Genomic DNA, 19,392 nt, shown 5'->3' with positions numbered 1-19,392 from the left:
TATGAAAATCCCCAAAATACCCCTACATTCAAAATTCAAATAATAACATTTAACAACCGTTAGAGCTTCTTCCCAAACGGCTATATAAAACCTTTCGTTATCATTCTCATCATCATCTGAAACTGAGAAACAAAATGGAGTTCCCGAAGTCGGCAATGGACGCTTTCGAGAAGCTCGAGAAGGTCGGCGAAGGAACCTACGGCAAGGTGTACCGAGCAAGAGACAAAGCCACAGGCCAGATCGTCGCGCTCAAGAAGACTAGACTCGTGGAAGACGACGAAGGCGTGCCGTCGACCACGCTTCGAGAGATCTCCATCTTGCGAATGCTGTCTCGCGATCCTCATGTTGTCAAGTATGTGCTTATGCTTATATTTAATTTGTAATTAGATAATTGCACATTTAGGTCAAATTGTAGTCTAATTAGGGTTTCGTTACTGTAATTGATAATTGAAAATTGAAGATTTAGGACTCGGCTTCTTCGATTTTCGGATTCGTATCGTTTCAATTTGATTCGTTTGAGTTCGGTTAAATAATTGTATGCTTAGGTCAAAATTGCACCTAATTAGGGTTTTGTAAATAATGAATTTTGAAAACTGTCCGGTTTTGATTTTTCGGTTTTTACGCTTAAGCTTGAAGAGGCTAAAAAAATTGGTCCAAAATAATGAATTTGAGCATAAATTTATTATTAATCGATTATTAAACATTTGGGCTAAATATTTGGGTTAAACAATGTATTAAATTGTTATTATAAATTACTTATAAACTAATATAAAAAAATGAAAAACTATAAACTCGGTATGGTTATTTCGCCTTTAGTTACACGCAAAACCGAAACCAAATCAAAAGTTCGGTTATTATGAAAACATTAAACTGGTTTTGGTTTGTTTATTTCGGTTTCATTGCACACGCCTATTTCTGGATCTAATTACAGTCATGATTACCACACAGGCTGATGGATGTGAAGCAAGGTGTTAACAAAAGTGGAAACACTGTTCTCTACTTGGTGTTCGAGTACATGGAAACTGATCTGAAGAAATTCATAAGATCTTACCGCCAACATGGCGATAACATTCCACCTCAAGTCATCAAGGTACATACAGTTTCTTAATAAATCAGCTTTAAAATTTCTTCTTGTTGTAAAAATAATATTGTTTATTATTATACTTGTTGTGTAGAGCTTGATGTACCAGCTTTGCAAGGGTGTTGATTTCTGTCATTCCCATGGTGTGTTACACAGGTACCTATTATTATTGTTCCTGTTAAGACTTTAGAATAACTGAAAGAATGATTATGCTTTTGGTATTCAGTTCATTTAATCATTTGTTTCAGGGATCTTAAGCCTCACAACCTTTTGATGGATCGAAAGACATTGATGCTTAAAATAGCCGATCTTGGACTTGCTCGAGCGGTTACTGTACCACTCAAGCAGTACACTCATGAGGTAACATTATTGTTAGCATTTAGGTCAAACAACGAATCTGAGTAGTATCAAATATTGTTTTAAAATTATTTGTATCATTGCAGATTTTGACACTTTGGTACAGGGCTCCAGAAGTCCTTTTGGGCACTACCCATTACTCAACCGCTGTTGATATGTGGTCTGTTGGCTGCATATTCGGTATGAAAAGTTTTATACCAGTTTATAATCTCATTATTAGTTTTAGTTAATGATAATAACTAACATATGGTTTGTTCTTGTTTGAAATTTGTAGCTGAATTGGTCACAAATACTGCCATTTTTGCTGGAGATTCTGAGGTTCAACAGTTGCTGCATATTTTCAGGTTAATAAATGATAACTTTTCTTTTTTATGTAAAATCATATTCAGTTTCTGGTGTCTTGAATTCATTTGACACGGGTTCTTGATCAGGTTATTAGGTACACCGAATGAAGAAATTTGGCCAGGAGTAAGCAAGCTCAAGGACTGGCATGAGTATCCTCAATGGAAACCTCAGAAGGTTTCAACTGCTGTACCTAATCTGGATGCAAATGGGCTTAATCTCCTTTCGGTAAATAAAAATTTTCAACTTGTTTTTTGATTTATTGTAAGTAACTGAACTTTTAAAAAAAATATAAAGTCTGATTATTGCTGTTATGAATATTTTTTGAGCAGAAAATGTTTGAGTATGAACCATCAAGACGGATATCAGCTAGGAAAGCAATGGAACATCCATATTTTAATGATCTTGACAAGACTCATCTTTGAGATGATGTCGGTTGTGTGCTTGTCTCTAGCAAATACGACTTTTTTTTTCTTATTTTCTGGTGTTTTGAAATTAACTGCTGATTTGTGGCTTTTCTTTATCTGAATGAAATGATTAGTGTTCTTAGTTCTTTGTTTATGTTCCAATTATGAAGAACAATCTCAAGATCCGTACAACCTAAACGTATAATTTAAGACAAATATCCAACACAATGTTGTAGCTCTAGAAATGTATGTTAATTTTTACATGTTTGGGTGCGTTTATGTTGTAGACAAATAAACTACACTTCCATTTATCACAGCATACATAACAATGGCATTATACAAGACATGACAACCCAAGAAACAACATGCTAACACTTCGAAGACCATGAAACGAGAATATCATCAAGAAAAACACAATACCATCTTGTAGACTCACGGTTGTCACAACATCCAATCAGATTTGCCTTTACCGATAATTAAGTGAAGTAAATTTGAGAAGTACTTCAGATATAATGAAGGATATGCTTATTAAAGTGAGTTTCACAAGGATTATGTATAAAGTGTTAGGTGCGCCACACTACATAGAGACAAGGACGAGTGAGTAAAAACACAAAAAATGACGTGGGACATTTTAGATTTATGCCTATAGGCTATAGGTTAAAAGAGGGCACGATAGCTTGAGCAAGAATGTCACGAAAGTTGATTCTTAAAAGAAAGTTATTAGAAACAAGGAGCCCTAAAGGGCGTGAAACATCCACGCGAATGCACATATATACGTGTAGCGCTTTGGCAGCTTAAAAATTGCATTGCTCCTAGACTCCTAGTTGTGGTTTGTTGCCAATGCACTCAACATCAAGTTGGTGTTGAGCTCGTTGCCAATTGCCATTGATGGAAATAGCTTCCTTTTCACTAATTAGTTACCACTAGTAGTGTCCACTGATGTTGCTAGTGCGCAAGAGATCACGCAGTTCACTATGAGTCTATGATATGTTGCTACTCCTCAGCAGTTGAAGCTGAGGCTTTTCTTTTTCAATCAGATCGATTAATTTGTATTGTTCATGTTACGCACAATTTACATTTTCATTTAATTTAGTTTATTGATTGGATTGCACATCTTCTGCCTTTAAGTATAGAACTAAGAGGTGACCTTAGTTGAATATACAATTGGAAATACTCACTAATTCACAACCAACACACGACTTGGAGCTTTCAATGATCTAAGTGTTTCAGGTACTAGAGTCTTCCCACCAATAGACATTACTTCGGTTGTTATACCTTAGGAGACATGCGAGTTCTACTAGAGGAGACTCACAATGTATTTTAGGTGACTCGTGTTGAACACAAAGCCTGGGCCGCGGCATCTCTTCTTTTGCTCTTGTTTCTTTTTATTCCATTTGAAAATATTTTAACTGTCTTTATGTATATGTATTGTAATTTATTTATAGCTTTATGAGCCAGGGGTCTTTCTGGAAGCAGCCTCTCTATTCTCTCGGATAGAGGAAAGACTTGCCTACATCTCATCCTCCCCTGACCCTACCGATAGCGTGCTATACGATGAGATATACAGGGCTTGATTGATTGATATTGTAATTTATTTACAGTGTTTTATATAAATTTTACAAAGGACATGCCAATACGCACCACTTTCTGTTAGAGGGATAATGATGGGTCCACTTAATAACAATGGCATCATATTTATATATTTGATCAGGTCATTACCCATAAACCGCATAAAATCATCATTTAAAAGTATGTTATTACATTTAGCACAATAATGAAAGTATGTTACATCAACAAAAGAAAATGATTTTCTTTAAAGATATCTACTTTTTACAAAAATAGATACGATGAATTCGTCGTCAGTTTTTTATGCATAGACGTTATTGGTATAAATCGTAACCAATACAAACATAGATAATTCTTTTGTATTTGAGTCCATATGTTGGACAAGTTGTAGCCGGTTTATGCTTTCCATTCATCAAACCCATGATTGGTTCCTAAAGTTAAGAGTTAAAACTACAAGAAATGCCATGATCAAAACTTATCACATGGAAACCTATTTTAGAAAGAAATCTTGAACAATGAATATCACTTTATATCCTCAAATATACTTTCTATATAATCTTGAAACATAAAGCATAAGAGTAATGATACACTTATTATCATTCTAATGACATGTGATTTGAATTATAAGGTTTTTAGTAGGTTGTTTCCTAGCACATGAATTTTCCCCATGTTATAGACTTTAGGGAAATATTATTATAAGAAAGTTAAATACCATGATAAAATAAATTATATAACCGGTACACTGTTCACACGAAAGTTATGTCTAAGATACATAATTTTGCATCACATTATACTATTAAATGAACGAACTGTCTGCTATTTATTATAGATTTAACGCGTGAAATATGTTACCTACTTGTATCTACACATTAATATTACTCTTTTAATTTAATATTATTTTTAACAACAATTTCAAGATTTTCTAGCACAAATATAACACAACTTTCACCTTATAAGATTTAAACCCCTAACTTTCTGATTATAAGACACCACTTAACTATCAGGATGTCCCTTAACGTTTGCAAGCTATTCTCCAAATATCATAGTAACTAAAAACACTTTCCATATAATATAAAATAATAAATTTTTTGAATATATAGACTTTATTAGGTATGAAAATGCTTTTAATTAAAAAAAATAAAAAATGAAAATATATAAGTTTTTTTTTCCAGTTTCGATTACACTTAAAACGGAAAAGCTAACCGAAATTTGCTTTTACAAAAACATAATACCAAAACGTAGATTTTTGTTTCGCTTTGAGATCTTTTCATTCACCCTCCTATCTCATCTTTCCAGCCATCATGATAATGCAACACAATGGATCATTCTATTCCGTCTCACACTTAACTCTTTTGGCATTTCATTATGTCCACTAGTCGTGCACAAAAAAACAGGTTCCGGAACCTAACTGGTAGAACCGAACCGGAACCGGTTCTAGTTCCTACCCGGTTGGCCCAATACCCGGTTTGGGTATTTTTGTACCCGAAAATCGTACCCGGTTCTCCTATTTGTATGTCCCCATCGGTTCCTACCCGGTTCCTAATTGTAACCGGTTCGGTTCCTACCCGAAAAAACCGGTTCCGGCGGGTTTTTTTTGAAAAGTCAAACACAGGTCAAACTAGCCGTTGTAACCGGTTCCAACGGTAATATAGCCGGTGAAACCGGTTTTTGAGACACAAAATAGCCGTTGTAACCGGTTCCAACGGTAATATAGCCGTTGGAACCGGTTTTTGAGACAAATAATAGCCGTTGGAACCGGTTCCAACAGTAATATAGCCGTTGGAACCGGTTCTTGTAGCCCAAAAACTATATATAAGTTGTTTTTCATTACTTGTTTCACCACCAAACTCAAAAACAAACTAAAATACTACTCCTTTAGCAAACCCGTTCCGTTACCCGACCATCTAACTAAATATTATTATGGCACCCATCAAAAAAACTAACAAGAAGGCTAAGAAGAGTGTTTTTGTTGCCCCCGTTCCTGCTACGGAGGACCCAATGGTTGTTACGGTAGTCAACCATAACCGCAACGAAGACATATGGAAGAATTGGGATTTGATTGTGGATGACGAAGGTTATCAAAAGGCTTGTTGCAAACTATGTGGTTCACTATTAAAGCACGATTCCAACTCTACTTTGAGAAAGCACATCAAGAAGCCATATTGCAAGGCGTTGAAAGGGATTGGCGCGGCCGATAACGAAGACGAGGGTGAAGACGAGAATGAAGACGAAGAAGAGTTGTAATTTGTGTTTTTAATTTGTTTTAGTAAAATTATTTGTAACTTGTTCAACTAATATTTAGTTTTGATTTGTTTAATTATAATTACTTTTGTTACTTATGATTAATTTTTTGTTACTTTTTTAATAACGACGAACATTTTATTTATTTAAACAATAACTATTACAAACATTATTAAAACATAAACGATACTAAACATAACAACTAAAACTTAAAAAACAAAGTCCGTCGTTTTAATTCGGGAATACTTATTTTTGGGTTGTAGAGCCGGACGATTCTCCCACTTCCGCTTTTTTAGCATCCAAACTTCTTTTCTCTCGACAATACTTATACGTATGTTTTCGTAATGTCGAGTTGGACCCTGCTTTAAAAAACTTCGAGCAATATTTGCAACGTGCCATCTCATGTGAGTCGGTCATCAGACACAAATCGTAATGAACCCAAACATCGGGGCATCTTGTTGTTTCGATCACCATAACAACGTCGTCATTAGTTGCCATTTGTTGTCGGTTTAAGCTTAATTGTGTTTTGAAGTGTGTTTTATAGTTTTGGAAGTGGTTTAACAAGTACACACTCATACATTGATAGAATGAAAATTAGCTAAATATAGTAATAAAACCGGTTCCAACGGTCAAAAACGGCTATATAGCCGTTGGAAACGGTTTCTAACGGCTATAATGTTTGAATTTCAAAAAAAACCGGTGGAAACGGTTTTTACGTAATAACCGGTCCTGGTTCCAACCCTACCGGTTCCTAAAAGTTTGCATTTCTGGGCATCGGTTCGGGTCGGGAACCGAACCGGTTCCTGACTGGAACCGGTGTCATTTTATACCCGGTTTTGAAAAAAACCGGTTCCGAACCGGTTCGGGTTTTCAAGGTGAACCCGATTTGTGCACATCTAATGTCCACCAAACATACTCTTAAGAGTTGATTACTTGTAATTATACATTTACATTACTATCTTTTAATATTATCATCTTCCAAATATCAAAATAACTAAACACATGGTCTAGTAATAAATGTGTATAACCTTCAACTAAATGGTTGTGTTCTAGTCTCGCTTGTGACTTAATATAAACTAAGTGGAAAAAAAATTAAATATAAAAAAAAAACTTTCCATTTAAATAACAAATACCAAAAACTTTAAACAGAGAGACGTTATTAGGTAAGAAAATGCATTTAATCCCCATAATTAAATACACCTTTAACACAAATTACCTAAACTACCACAAAACAAACCCACACTTTCCTTTCCAAATCTTCAAACCCAGGGGTAACTTAGTCCTTTCACATCCACCCAATTAAATCCAGGAGATAGTAATATTAATACTATTATCATCATGATCATTAATATTAATTAATAATAACATTAATAACAAGACTCATTCTTTATTTGACGAACAAGCCGCAGATAATAATAATTAACGGCGAACACAACCACTAACGCCACCGTCGTCCTCCGTCACCGGCGTTACAATTTCCGTCACTCACCAGCTGCCACCTGTCACTTCTATATCCGTCGACCCATTTCACTAAACCCATACCACCTATAAAACCCGTTACTTGCACAAACACACACCGTTACAAACGCTCTGAAACGCCGTAATCAATAAGAAAAACCCTAATTTTTGTAACTGGTTACAAATTCGAAGCATACCCAGGTAAAATTTTGTGTTGATTGTGATAATGTGAGCTTAAATTTCGTTAATTTTTGTATTTTGGTGTGAATTTGGAGTTTTGGGGTTGAATAAGGTGTAAAGAGTGAAATTGGAAACCCTAATTTGTGCTTGATTACAAATTCAAAGCATACCCATGTATAATTTTGTGTTTATTGTGATAATGTGAATTTAAATTTCGTTAATTTTTTGTAATTTAGTGTGAATTTGGAGTTTTTGGGGTTGAATAAGCTGTACAGAGTGAAACTGGAAACCCTAATTTTTGTGCTTGATTACAAATTCGAAGCATACCCATGAATAATTTTGTATTATTTGAGATAATGTGAGTTTAAATTTCGTTAATTTTTGTAATTTGGTGTGAATTTGGGGGGTTGTGGTTAAGTTAGGTGTTTTGGAGTGAAATTGGGTATTACAGGGTATGTGAAACGGTAATCGAACCGGTTTTCATGATAATTTTTGAATTTTGGATGTGGGTTTTTGTAATTTGTTGTGAGTTTGGAGGTTTGTGGTTGAATAAGGTGTTTGGGGTGAAATTGGGAACCCGGTAGGCGGAACGGTAATCGAACCGGTTTTTGTGATAATTTTTAGATTTCGGATGTGGGTTATGTTAATTTGTTGTGAATTTGGAGTTTTGTTTTTGAATAAGGTGTTTGGAGTGAAATTGGGAACCCAGGTAGGCGGAACGGTAATCGAACCGGTTTTCATGATAATTTTTGAATGTTGGATGCAGGTTTTTGTAATTTGTTGTGAATTTGGAGGTTTGTGGTTGAATAAGGTGTTTGGAGTGAAATTGGGAATCCGGGTAGGCGGAACGTAATTGAACCTGTTTTTGTGATAATTTTTCAATTGTGGATGTTAAATTTGGTGTTTGAAGATTAAAGTTAGGAATTACTGTGTAGAAGTTTGTGTTTTGTGAATATGCAAAGTTTGTGTGGGAATTGGTTAATTTGATAGGAAATATTGAGTTAATTAGAGTCTATGAAAATACGAACTGCGGATTTTTTTTAATCTTGTTGATATTTTTTTTACGAATTACAGTTTGACATGTTGATTTGGTGCTTACTGGTAGGTTTTTGAATATTAGGGGTGTTAACGAGCCGAGCCCCACTTGTTTCGACCTCTTTTTCCAAAGCTCGAGCTTGGCTCGTGAGTTTTTTTTCAAGATGGGCTTGGATCGTTTATTATTTTTATTAATTAATTTATATACATTTTTTTGTTATTTGTATATGCTTTGAGAAAAACCTTAAACGTGCCTAAGCTCAGCTCGAGAACTTTTTCTAAAGCTCGAGCTTGGCTCGTGAATTGTTTTTTAAAGCTCGGACTCAGCTCGGCTCATTTATTTTTTATTAATTATTTTATATACATTTTTTATTAATTTTATATACTCTGAGAAAAACCTTAAACGTGCCTTAGCTCGGCTCGAGCACTTTTTCTAAAGCTCGAGCTTGACTCGTGAGTTGTTTTTTCAAGCTCAGGCTCGGCTTGGTTGTTTATTTTTTATTAATTATTTTATATACATTTTTTTATTATTTTATATACTTTGTGAGAAACCTTAAACGTGCCTAAGCTCGGCTCGAGCTCTTTTTCTAAAGCTCGAGCTCGGCTCGTGAATTGTTTTTTCAAGCTCGGGCTTGGCTTGTTAACGCCCATAGTATTTAAAAACCTACAAGTAAACACCAAAGCAGCTCAAACTGTAATTCATAACAAATGTATCAACAATATTAACAAAAATTCGCAGTTCATGTTTCCGCACAAATTATCTATATTTACAAAACACAAACTTCTACACCATAATTCCTAGCTTTAACCTTCAAACACCAAAATTAACATCCATAATTCAAAAATCATGACCAAAACCGGTTCAATAACCATTCCGCCTATCCGTGTTCCCAATTCACTCCACACACCATATTCGAACACAAACATCCAAATTCACAACAAGTTACAAAAACAACTGACTTGGTGCTTACTGGTAGGTTCTGAATACTAGGGGTGTTTCCGAGCCCGGTTCGTTTTGAGCTCTTTTTCTAAAGCTCGATCTTGGCTTGTGAGTTGTTTTTTCAAGCTCGGGCTCAGCTCGTTTATTATTTATTAATTACTTTATATACATTTTTTATTATTTTTATATACTTTGAGAAAAACCTTAAACGTGCCTAAGCTCGTTTCGAGCTCTTTTTCTAAAGCTCGATCTCGGCTCATGAGCTGTTTTTTCAAGCTGGGCTGGGTTCGTTTATTATTTATTAATTAATTTATATTTATTTTTTAATTATTTTTACATACTTTGAGAAAAACCTTAAACAAGCCTAAGTTCGGCTCGAGCTCGTTTAGTACCTTAGTTTTTGATGGTAAGAAACTTTGGTTTCTATCGGGAAACTAGTGTTTTTTTTCCTCGTTTCTATTTATGCTGAATATGTGTGTATCTGTGCATTTTTCTGTTTTAGTTTGGTGTTAGAAGTATGTAATTTATGTTTGAAGTTACAATTTTACCAAGAGGTACAAATTACAAAGAAAATATTGGAAGTATTTCTTTTCTTCAGTTGATATTTTGTTGAAGTTAAGTAACATAATCAAAATGCTTTTTTGTAGAGTTTGAATGGATCAAAGAGACGTTGAGATGGAGGATGCTGGAAAGCTTTTAGAAGATGAAGTTGTGAATGATCAAGAATGTGTCGAAAAGGACCAAATAGCTTTAAAAGAAGTAGAGGACAAACGAGAAGAGTCTTCTGGTTTAGTCAACTCGAACCGTAATGAAGTTGGAATAAGTCAAGAAAACCTAAGCAAGGTAGACGAAGAGGAGGTGCACCCTAGCAAAACCGAGCAGGATCTACCTGTGGACAAGGCTCATGATAACAAGAAAGATGATACAGAAACCGGTGATTTTAAGATGGATGATAGTAAGAACGATGCTACAGAAACTGGCGATGATAAGATCGATGATATTAAGAATGATGCTACAGAAGCTGGTGATGATAAGAATGATGCTACAGAAACCGGTGATGATAATAAGATTGATGATAGTAAGAATGATGCTACACATACCGATGATGGTCATGATAGTTCTTTGAAGATACCCAAGAATAACAAAGAAGCAGATTATACAAGAGATGAAAAACATGAAAAACGTCAAGAACTTGTTACATCTAATGCCGTGGTGGACTATTCACCTAACAAAGCTAATAATCATTTTACAGAGACACCGAAGCATGAGCTAGAGACTGAAAAGGTAATTTTACATTAAAGTTTAAGTTAAATTGCCATCTTTACTGAACTTATACAACTGTTAGATGGATGAGGATTACGATTCTGGGACTGAAGAGGATCAAGAAATATTCATGAAAGAGGTGGACGCTGTCTATAAGGGAAAAGGCTTGGAATTTAAGCCTCCAAAGTTTTATGGGCGACCGTTAAATTGCTTCAAGTGAGTTTCTTGGTTCCTGTTTTCAATCATGATATTCTTGTTTTTGGTTGAAAGTTAAGTTTTATTTTTGTGCTTCTCTGATAGGTTATGGAAGTCTGTTATCAAATTGGGTGGATATGATCGGGTAATACACTTTTTTCGCTCATAAGTTTCTTGATTTATACTATTAGCAAATATTAATGTCATAAAATATGCAACTATGCAACATATTTTCGATTGACTTATTTAGTATTCTACTTCTTCAGGTTACTGGATCTAAATTATGGCGACCGATAGGAGAATCTTTTCATCCACCAAAGTAATAATTCTTGTCTATTCAATAGCACATGTTGTTTCTACTTTCTAGTCTTGTATTTTGCGTTTTAACTTTTAACTGCTTTTAGCAGAAATTGAAGTGCCAATTTTCTCAAAGCTCTATAGTCAAAAGACCAAATTATACTAGTTAATTCTTTATATATGTGGTGTTTAATATAATTATCATGCTACTAATCCTGTATGGTGTATATTTTAAAGGACTTGCACAACTGTCTCGTGGACATTCCGCCAGTTCTATGAAAAGGTAATGATTATCTTACACTTCTTTACAAGAATTTCCAACTTTAATATGTTATTTCTTGATCACTTTGTGCAATAACTTATTTTTGTTTATTTGTAGACGCTTCTCGAATACGAAAGGCACAAAATCCAGATCGGTGAGCTTGAATTCCCTCTCTCTACTGTCTTCCCAGAAGCCCATATTGCTGAAAATGAGGTTTGTTGATAATTGGTAAAACATTAACTGTTTTTATTCCATACTTTATTCTTAGTAATCCAAACTCTCGGGTCTCTGTGCAGGCGAACGGTCATCAGACTCCAGGATCAGGTAGGGCCCGGAGGGATGCCGCGGCTCGGGCCATGCAGGGTTGGCATGCTCAGCGTCTTTTAGGTTTCGGCGAGGTTAGTAAGCCAATCATTTGAGTAGATTCAGGGGCATTAGTGTCATTTCACAACTCCATAAATGAAAATCGTTATTCTTATTTTAGGAAAAGAATGCCAACAATTCACAGAAGCGGGAGAAAAGTCTCAAAAGCATCGGTAAGGTTTTTCATTGAAGTAAAAACATTTTACAAAAGTGTGTTATTTTATTTGAGTAATTATTATATACAGGATCGGTAAAACAAAAGAGGCCAAGTGAATTGGAGCGTTCTGTGAAAGCTATGCGAACCGAAACATCAAGGCAGTTAAGGCTCAATTATCTTCTTCTTCTTTTTTTTTTCAATTTTACATTAACACATATATATAATTATATACTTTTAATGGTTTCTCATTCACAATCTAATAATATGACAGAGTTGTCACCACAGTTGCAGATGTCGGTCCGCCTGCTAACTGGGTCACAATAAACGTGCGAGAAACTGTGAGTTAACTTGCATTTTGACTCTTTTTTCGTTTACTAGATGTCTAAGTTGACTTTTTAATGTTTTCACATGCACAGAAAGATAGCTTTGAGGTGTATGCTCTAGTTCCAGGGCTTCTGCGTGAAGAGGTAACAACTTACTTTTTTTTCAATTTAAAATACCAATTTTATAAACTTTTAAAGCTAAGATATGACCATATATCATTTTTTTACGATGAGTTTAGGTACGCGTACAGTCAGATCCAGCTGGACGCCTTGTCATCACAGGTCAGCCCGAGCAACCCGACAATCCATGGGGTATTTCAGCTTTCAAAAAGGTTCATATATACGTCATAAGTTTGATATTTTTTTTAACACGAAGTTGGAAATTGTCACTTTTAGGTTATGGGTGATTGATGTTAGTTTTGACTAATTATTACAGGTGATCAGTTTACCATCAAGAATCGATCCTCTTCGTACATCAGCAATCGTGAGCTTACATGGGCGGCTTTTGGTTCGTGTGCCTTTTGAGCAGTCAAACATGTGAACTTGTTTTAATTGTTTTTATAATTGTTATCGGTAATTAGGACGTTGAAAGAGGTAGTGGCAGGAAAATAATGATCGTCTTTTAAAACGGTTTCTGTGAATGGTTTACATTAATTTTTGGTTGAGGTTTCGATAAGTTATGCATTTTCGCAGTTGCTTTGAAGTTATGCATTTTCATGGGTTCATTTGATACACATACTTAGATATAAACATATGCATGATGACAGTTTAGTGATGAGTGTTTTGAGTTTGACTAATTAAATTGACAACATTTTGTTGAAGCTTTTAGACACATTTTATGTATCAAGTTACAAATATTTGATAACTCAAAGAACACATTTTTCTTGCTTTTAACAACAAACCTTTTGAGGTGAGTAAAGACTTTTTGAAGACATAATAGATTTGATAATTTGTTTACGCTTTCTACAAAAACTAAAAACAAATTTTGATTGAACACGCGCTAAATATTGACTAGGGGTTCCAAGGGGCATCTCCCCTCTTTGGGGGCATGACATTTAACCATCTTCTATTGGCCACGGTCTTAGAAGTAACTAGTTGGTCCACACTAGTTGCGTATCAACAGCAACTTGGGCGATCAACAGTAATTACAGCTAACATATCGGTTTTCATCAGTAACTAAATTACTATTGCAGGATTTCCCTGGTGATAGAGTTACTACTAAGATAGCTAAATAACCGTCAACTGACACTCCTTCATAAAGATTTGTGTTGTTTCAACTAAATATTGTGATGGTTTTACAAACGCAATAGTGAAGACAGATAAGTGTTGAGAGTTGTGGCCCACTGGGTGATTCAGCTTTACGACGTTAAAGAACCAGTTTCAAGAAAATGTCATTAACCCATGATCAGGCCCGCCACATAATTCGTTACACACAACTTTGGCGCTTGTTTAATTAGAAGATGAGGAGTATTTTCGGTTTCTTTCTTATTAGAGAGAAGAGGGGTTCATGAAGATAGTTGAAAGTGACATTTGCATGTGTCCAATGCTTTAGCCCCTCATGCTTATTTATACCGAGGATCTTAATGTAAGAGGACCCCACACCTGGGTTACACAGTATTTACTATACATGATTTTTTTGTATTATCAAATACTTCAATCTAAAAGTGTACATTACTCAGACAGATACCCGAGAGTATCTAAACTACAAAACCTTTAAAAAAATCTTAAAGCAATCATAAGTTATAATAACATGTGTCCTTCCAATACTATTACGCGTATCTAAAAGTGAATACTTCATTCTAAAAGTGATCATACGTTACTCAGACATATACGAATACCCAGAAGTATTCAAAACTACAAAACCTTTAAAAAAGTCTAAAAAGCTATCATAAGTTTAATAATAACATTTGTACTGCAAATGCTTCTCTTACACGTATCTAACGGCATGAGGTTTTATTACAATCGTTTTCATCATTACCGTTAAGACCGCTTTGAGTTCGCCTCTAGATCACATGAACGTTATACCAGTCACCATGCCAGTCACCATCGGGTACTTATTGTTATTCTAGTTTCGCTATCACGAGCTATTTCCACACCCCTGGCTACAATAGAAGGCGCTGACAGTCAAAAACTAGTTGATATCTGAACTCATTAACCGCTGACTAAAGTCTTGCATACCGAATAAAAAACGAAACATGTTGCTAAAACTAATCCCACTAGTCACACATAAATCGACTCATATAACTCGTAATCATGTTGCTAAAATTAATCCCACTAGTCACATAAATCGACTCATATAACTCGTAATTCGCACTCGCCCTGTATTTTGTACTACACATTAACAAAGATTGAGCAAGAATGTGGACCCAACATATAACATGAACACGGGTTCAAATTGGACCCAAGAATACGAAGGTTAGGGAAAAATCGTCGGTACGGCTATGAGACATCACTTCACGTGATCGTGGTCTTTACATCTGTCTGCCAGAACTCAAATCATTAACTTAAAACTATTTCTAATATACTCAACTAAGATGCAATTGCTGTCATATCCTGGTTAGATCTATTGTATTTCAAGTGGCTTTTAACGAGTTGACCGGCTGAAATGGCTGACATTAAAGATAGTTCACCCGCCAAAACCGAACCCGCTACTATGGTTGCTAAAAGCCTTGCATTTGACCCTGGTGACTCTTTGCTTGCACCCTTTACTCCAAGTAGGTTCAAGCAAGCAGCTTGAGATGCTAGTTGGGTCCCACCTCCCACCGTACCCACCTGAAACAAACACCGGCCGGTCAAAAGTAGACCAAAGTGTATCTTCAACACATAAAACCACCCAAATGATTTAATTCGAAAACGTAGATTATTATTAGAATATGTTTTTCATCATAAAGAAAACGTAAAACTTGCACAAAAAGATTTCCGGGCCGACACTTGTATATGAATGACCTGTTAAGTCAGAACCCAATATTGACCCGTTAACCTTCCCATTTTGCCAACTCTATCTATAATCCATGATCTTATCTAGGCCTGTAAACCAACAGAACGTTCAATGCACCATTCATGAGTTGTTCGGTAGGAAGTTTGTTTATGTTCATTTATTTATAAACAAACGAACATGGACACAAATTTTTGTTCATTTAGTTAAACGGACGAACATGAACACGTGTATCATTCGTTCATTTATGTTCGTGAACGCATGTTTATGTTAGTTCATTTACGCTCGTTTATGTTTGTTGATCTACCTTCATTTATGTCCGTCAGCTTACGTGTGCTTATGGTTTGTTCATTTATATATTCAGTTAAACTTTTTATACCGACAACAATTTGGTGTAGTTTTATTATTTTTCAGGCACGGCTTATTGATGTTAACGTCTAATTTTAATTGTTGTTCTATCCGTGTTCATCTATGTTCATTCGTTTATGTTCGTGAACCGTTCGTTTATACTACTGACAAACGAGCATAAAAAAACACAGATACACTCATTTTCTTAGCGAACAAGCACAAACAAGAAAGCTATGTTCGTTTAATTTTTTGCGTTCGATTGTTTGTTCGGCTAATGTAAATGAACGAACACGAACATGTCCCTTTAACGTTCGTTTGGTTCGTTTACAAGCCTAAATTCCTATCACAGAATAGTGGAAATGTTTCAACTAAAAGCATGTGCGGTTGGGGTCTACAAAACTATCTTAAGCATAACATTTGAGCCCAATCAACAATGCAACTAATTTACACCCGATGACGTTATTTTATTCTTTGAAAGCCCATGATCCCTAATTGCCAATAAACCATTATAAAGTTCAAGACTTCCTATCATCAACAATTCTAGATCAAGAAAATGAGTATAAAAAAAAGACACTATATAACAGTGAATAGTGAATACCTCGATGGAAGGCATAGTAACTGAAATATGCAAATCTTTTCCACCGTTAACAGCCTCCATCATAGTAATACAATGAGAACTCTCAATGTTCTGGGCCGGGTCCTGACCCGTGGCTATAAAAATAGCTGAAACAATATTAGCAGCATGAGCATTAAACCCTCCTAGTGAACCCGCAACAGCTGAACCCGCAAGGTTTTTAAGCATGTTAAGCTCAACAAGTGCAGGCACTGTAGTTTTCAGCACCTTCTTCACCACTTCCTCAGTAATAACCGCCTCACAAACAACCGACTTTCCTCGCCCTTCAATCCAATTCACAGCTGCCGGCTTTTTATCTGAGCAAAAGTTTCCTATGCAGACAAGAAACACATGTCAAAACATGATTTATCATAATGTCAGCAAATAAAAGTTAAAAGGATTTGAAGTCCCACCAGATATACCAATCACGTCCATGTCGGGAAAATCTATGCGAAGAAAATCTAAAACATTTTGGACACCTTTTGACACCATGTTCATCCCCATTGCATCGCCTGTGCTGCAAGTGAATCTGATGTATAGATTTTTTCCAGCTATTGAGCATTGAATACTTTGAAGCCTTGCAAATCGGCTCGATCTGGTATAGGAGACAATAATAATCAATCAAAAATTGTATTTTCTTGCAAGTAGGTATATAGCAGCCAAAGAATAGTATTCTTATAAAAGGAAACCGAACACGCAACATTAATTTAAAAACACGTGACACCAAACAATGTCAAATAACCTATCACATCATAAACCGCTATTTATGATATCATGTCATTGCATTCAGCAGAAAGACCATACATAATGCAATGCTGCACCTAACGGAAAGCCCTAACTCGGTGTAACTACAGCTAGCAGACAAAGCCCTAAACTTAGTAAAATTAAAAGTTTTTACATATTCTAATGATCATAACATAATAATAATAATCTTAGTGTAATTAATATCTTCCAAACAAAATGCAGGCTTTTTATAGCAATATTTAGACAAAAACCTACTCACATTTCAAGCAATGATCTATCTGATAAGTGATTAATGAATCATTATCTACCATAAACAGACAATTCACAAAAATCAAACCACAACTAAAAGTAGCAAACCTTACTTATTAAAAACAATACTCAACACGTCGAAATTAATCCGATCCTCCAAAAAGAACTTCAAATGAGCCGCCCTGGCAGCCGACCCAAACCTTACGACCGGCGCTCTCGTCATCCCATCCTTCAACAAAACCGCAGTCGCCCCACCCGAAGCAAACACCGCTTTACACCCCCTATTCGTACTCGCCACCAAACACCCCTCGGTTGTCGCCATAGGCACCATGTACTCACTCCCATTCAACAACAAAGGCCCCACAATCCCAACCGGCAGCTGCACATAACCTATAGGCATTTCACAACACTGTCCTAATATCGACTCGTAATCGAACCCTTCTAAAGGTAAACCCACCAACGACTTCCCCGTCTTCCTCTCCACCGCCTCCCGCCGTATCCCCGCCGCTCTCCGACAGTCCCCGAGGTTCGATTCCAACGAATACGACGGAATCGCCCCGGAAATCACCAAATTCACAATCTTTTCATCCGCTTCCGATTTCATACTTCTGGGTATTGCCAATTTCACAATTTCTTCGTTTTCTTGAAATTTTACAAGATTTAAACTTCTGGGTATTGCAAATTTGTCAATTTCTTGAGATTTTACAAGATTTAAGCTTCTGGGTATTGATAATTTGGGATTTAAAGATGTGGGTATTGATGATTTGGGGATAATAATGGTGGGTTTGGGTTTAGAATGGCGAACGACGTCGTTTTCGACGATGGGTTGAACGTAATTGATGCCAAAGAAGCCTAGAAGGTAAATAAAGGAAGCGATTAAGGAGACAATGGCGGTGAGTTCGGTGACGGTGACGACGTGAAGAGGTGTTGAAGATCGGATCTTTTCGCGCCAACGGTGAAGGAGGAAGTAAGAGACAGAGAAGAAGAGAGTGAAGAATATTCCGTTAGTTAGGTATAACGGAAGCGGCAATGCGTCGGAAACGGTTACGGTGGTGATGGGTTTGTTGGGTTTATTAATATTATTATTGTTACTATTATTATTATTATTATGGTGGTGGGTTATTGAAGGAGGTTTAGGAGGTAGACGACGGCGGAGATCCATGAAATGGTGGTGGTGGTGGCGGTTGAGAAGAGGCGGCGGTTGATCGGTGGTTTCACGGGTGCGTGACTCGGATGTGTACGTACGGCAATAATAATATTATTATTATTATGGGTGTGTTTGTTGGTTTGACTGTGTGAGTTAGTGACACGTGGCGTTCATCTATATTTTTTTTATTTTTTATATTTTGGTTTAAATTTTGTTGTATGGTTTTCGTAATGGACAAGCTAAGGAGGACTTGTGAATTTGTCACATGTCATTGTCTTGTCTCGATTTCGTTTGAACACGATTGACATGTTAAATGTTTCCTTCTTTAGATTTTGTAATACGTAACGATTGCGCCAATAGAAAATGATATAAGATAAAATTTTTATTTATGTTTCGGATGAGTGGTGTCAGTGAGTTCGTGGTGGAGTAATAAAGGAGATACTTGATGTTTCATGTGACCCATGTTCGATTTCTGTCCCCAATCATTTAATTTTCGGTGACGAATAGGTGGTGTCACTAGTTGGATACTTGAACTGAACGGATTTTATCTCACCATACTGTCGTGACTTCAGGTGAGTATTCACGGGCATTGGCCTTAGGTGAGGACATAAATCTAAGGGGTAACGTTCAAAAAAAAAATTTCTGTTGTATTTATACAATGTAAACGAAACCAAAATAGAAACATGATACATAAGGTGCAAATTTCTCCTATTCGGTTTTTGAAAGCTTAAAATCAAGCCATTACATTATGTTCTTTTACTTCTATCGACTACATAAATTAAAATATTCTTCAAATACTCAACACGCATTCGCTTACGTAAACCCATATTGATAAGCTTTATATTAGAAAAACATATTTCAACGGTTGAAGTTGCAATAAGTAGAACCA

At 35.8% G+C, this 19,392-nt stretch overlaps 3 protein-coding genes across 3 annotated transcripts; 2 read left to right on the top strand and 1 right to left on the bottom strand.

Moving 5' to 3' along the window:
• Positions 1 to 2,252, top strand: LOC143540808 (cyclin-dependent kinase B2-2-like). Its single transcript, XM_077033787.1, has 8 exons — positions 1 to 352; positions 949 to 1,090; positions 1,176 to 1,237; positions 1,330 to 1,441; positions 1,525 to 1,618; positions 1,713 to 1,782; positions 1,870 to 2,008; positions 2,113 to 2,252. Exons 1-8 carry the CDS (start codon positions 135 to 137, stop codon positions 2,203 to 2,205), a joined length of 930 nt encoding a protein of 309 aa, XP_076889902.1. The 5' UTR covers positions 1 to 134; the 3' UTR covers positions 2,206 to 2,252.
• A 4,994-nt stretch (positions 2,253 to 7,246) lies between these two features.
• LOC143540806 (AT-rich interactive domain-containing protein 6-like) lies at positions 7,247 to 13,296 on the top strand. Its single transcript, XM_077033783.1, has 14 exons — positions 7,247 to 7,653; positions 10,255 to 10,891; positions 10,953 to 11,086; positions 11,171 to 11,210; positions 11,332 to 11,384; positions 11,600 to 11,645; positions 11,742 to 11,837; positions 11,921 to 12,022; positions 12,109 to 12,160; positions 12,233 to 12,305; positions 12,416 to 12,482; positions 12,561 to 12,611; positions 12,707 to 12,799; positions 12,904 to 13,296. Exons 2-14 carry the CDS (start codon positions 10,262 to 10,264, stop codon positions 13,006 to 13,008), a joined length of 1,542 nt encoding a protein of 513 aa, XP_076889898.1. The 5' UTR covers positions 7,247 to 7,653; positions 10,255 to 10,261; the 3' UTR covers positions 13,009 to 13,296.
• A 1,456-nt stretch (positions 13,297 to 14,752) lies between these two features.
• On the bottom strand, positions 14,753 to 18,589 carry LOC143540805 (3-hydroxy-3-methylglutaryl coenzyme A reductase 1-like). Its single transcript, XM_077033782.1, has 4 exons — positions 17,470 to 18,589; positions 16,777 to 16,958; positions 16,349 to 16,695; positions 14,753 to 15,239 (listed from the first exon to the last, which is right to left on the bottom strand). The coding sequence occupies exons 1-4, from the start codon at positions 18,516 to 18,518 to the stop codon at positions 14,997 to 14,999; spliced, it is 1,821 nt and encodes a 606-aa protein (XP_076889897.1). The 5' UTR covers positions 18,519 to 18,589; the 3' UTR covers positions 14,753 to 14,996.
• Between the last annotated feature and the right edge of the window lie 803 nt (positions 18,590 to 19,392).

This window comes from Bidens hawaiensis, unplaced genomic scaffold, assembly GCF_021521415.1.
Source record: "Bidens hawaiensis isolate Kalapana, Puna unplaced genomic scaffold, B.hawaiensis_p1.1 tig00012335_1, whole genome shotgun sequence".
In the NCBI taxonomy this organism is placed as follows: domain Eukaryota; kingdom Viridiplantae; phylum Streptophyta; class Magnoliopsida; order Asterales; family Asteraceae; genus Bidens; species Bidens hawaiensis.
Note: the sequence above shows the minus strand (reverse complement) of the source record. Positions and strands in the feature narration are given on the sequence as shown.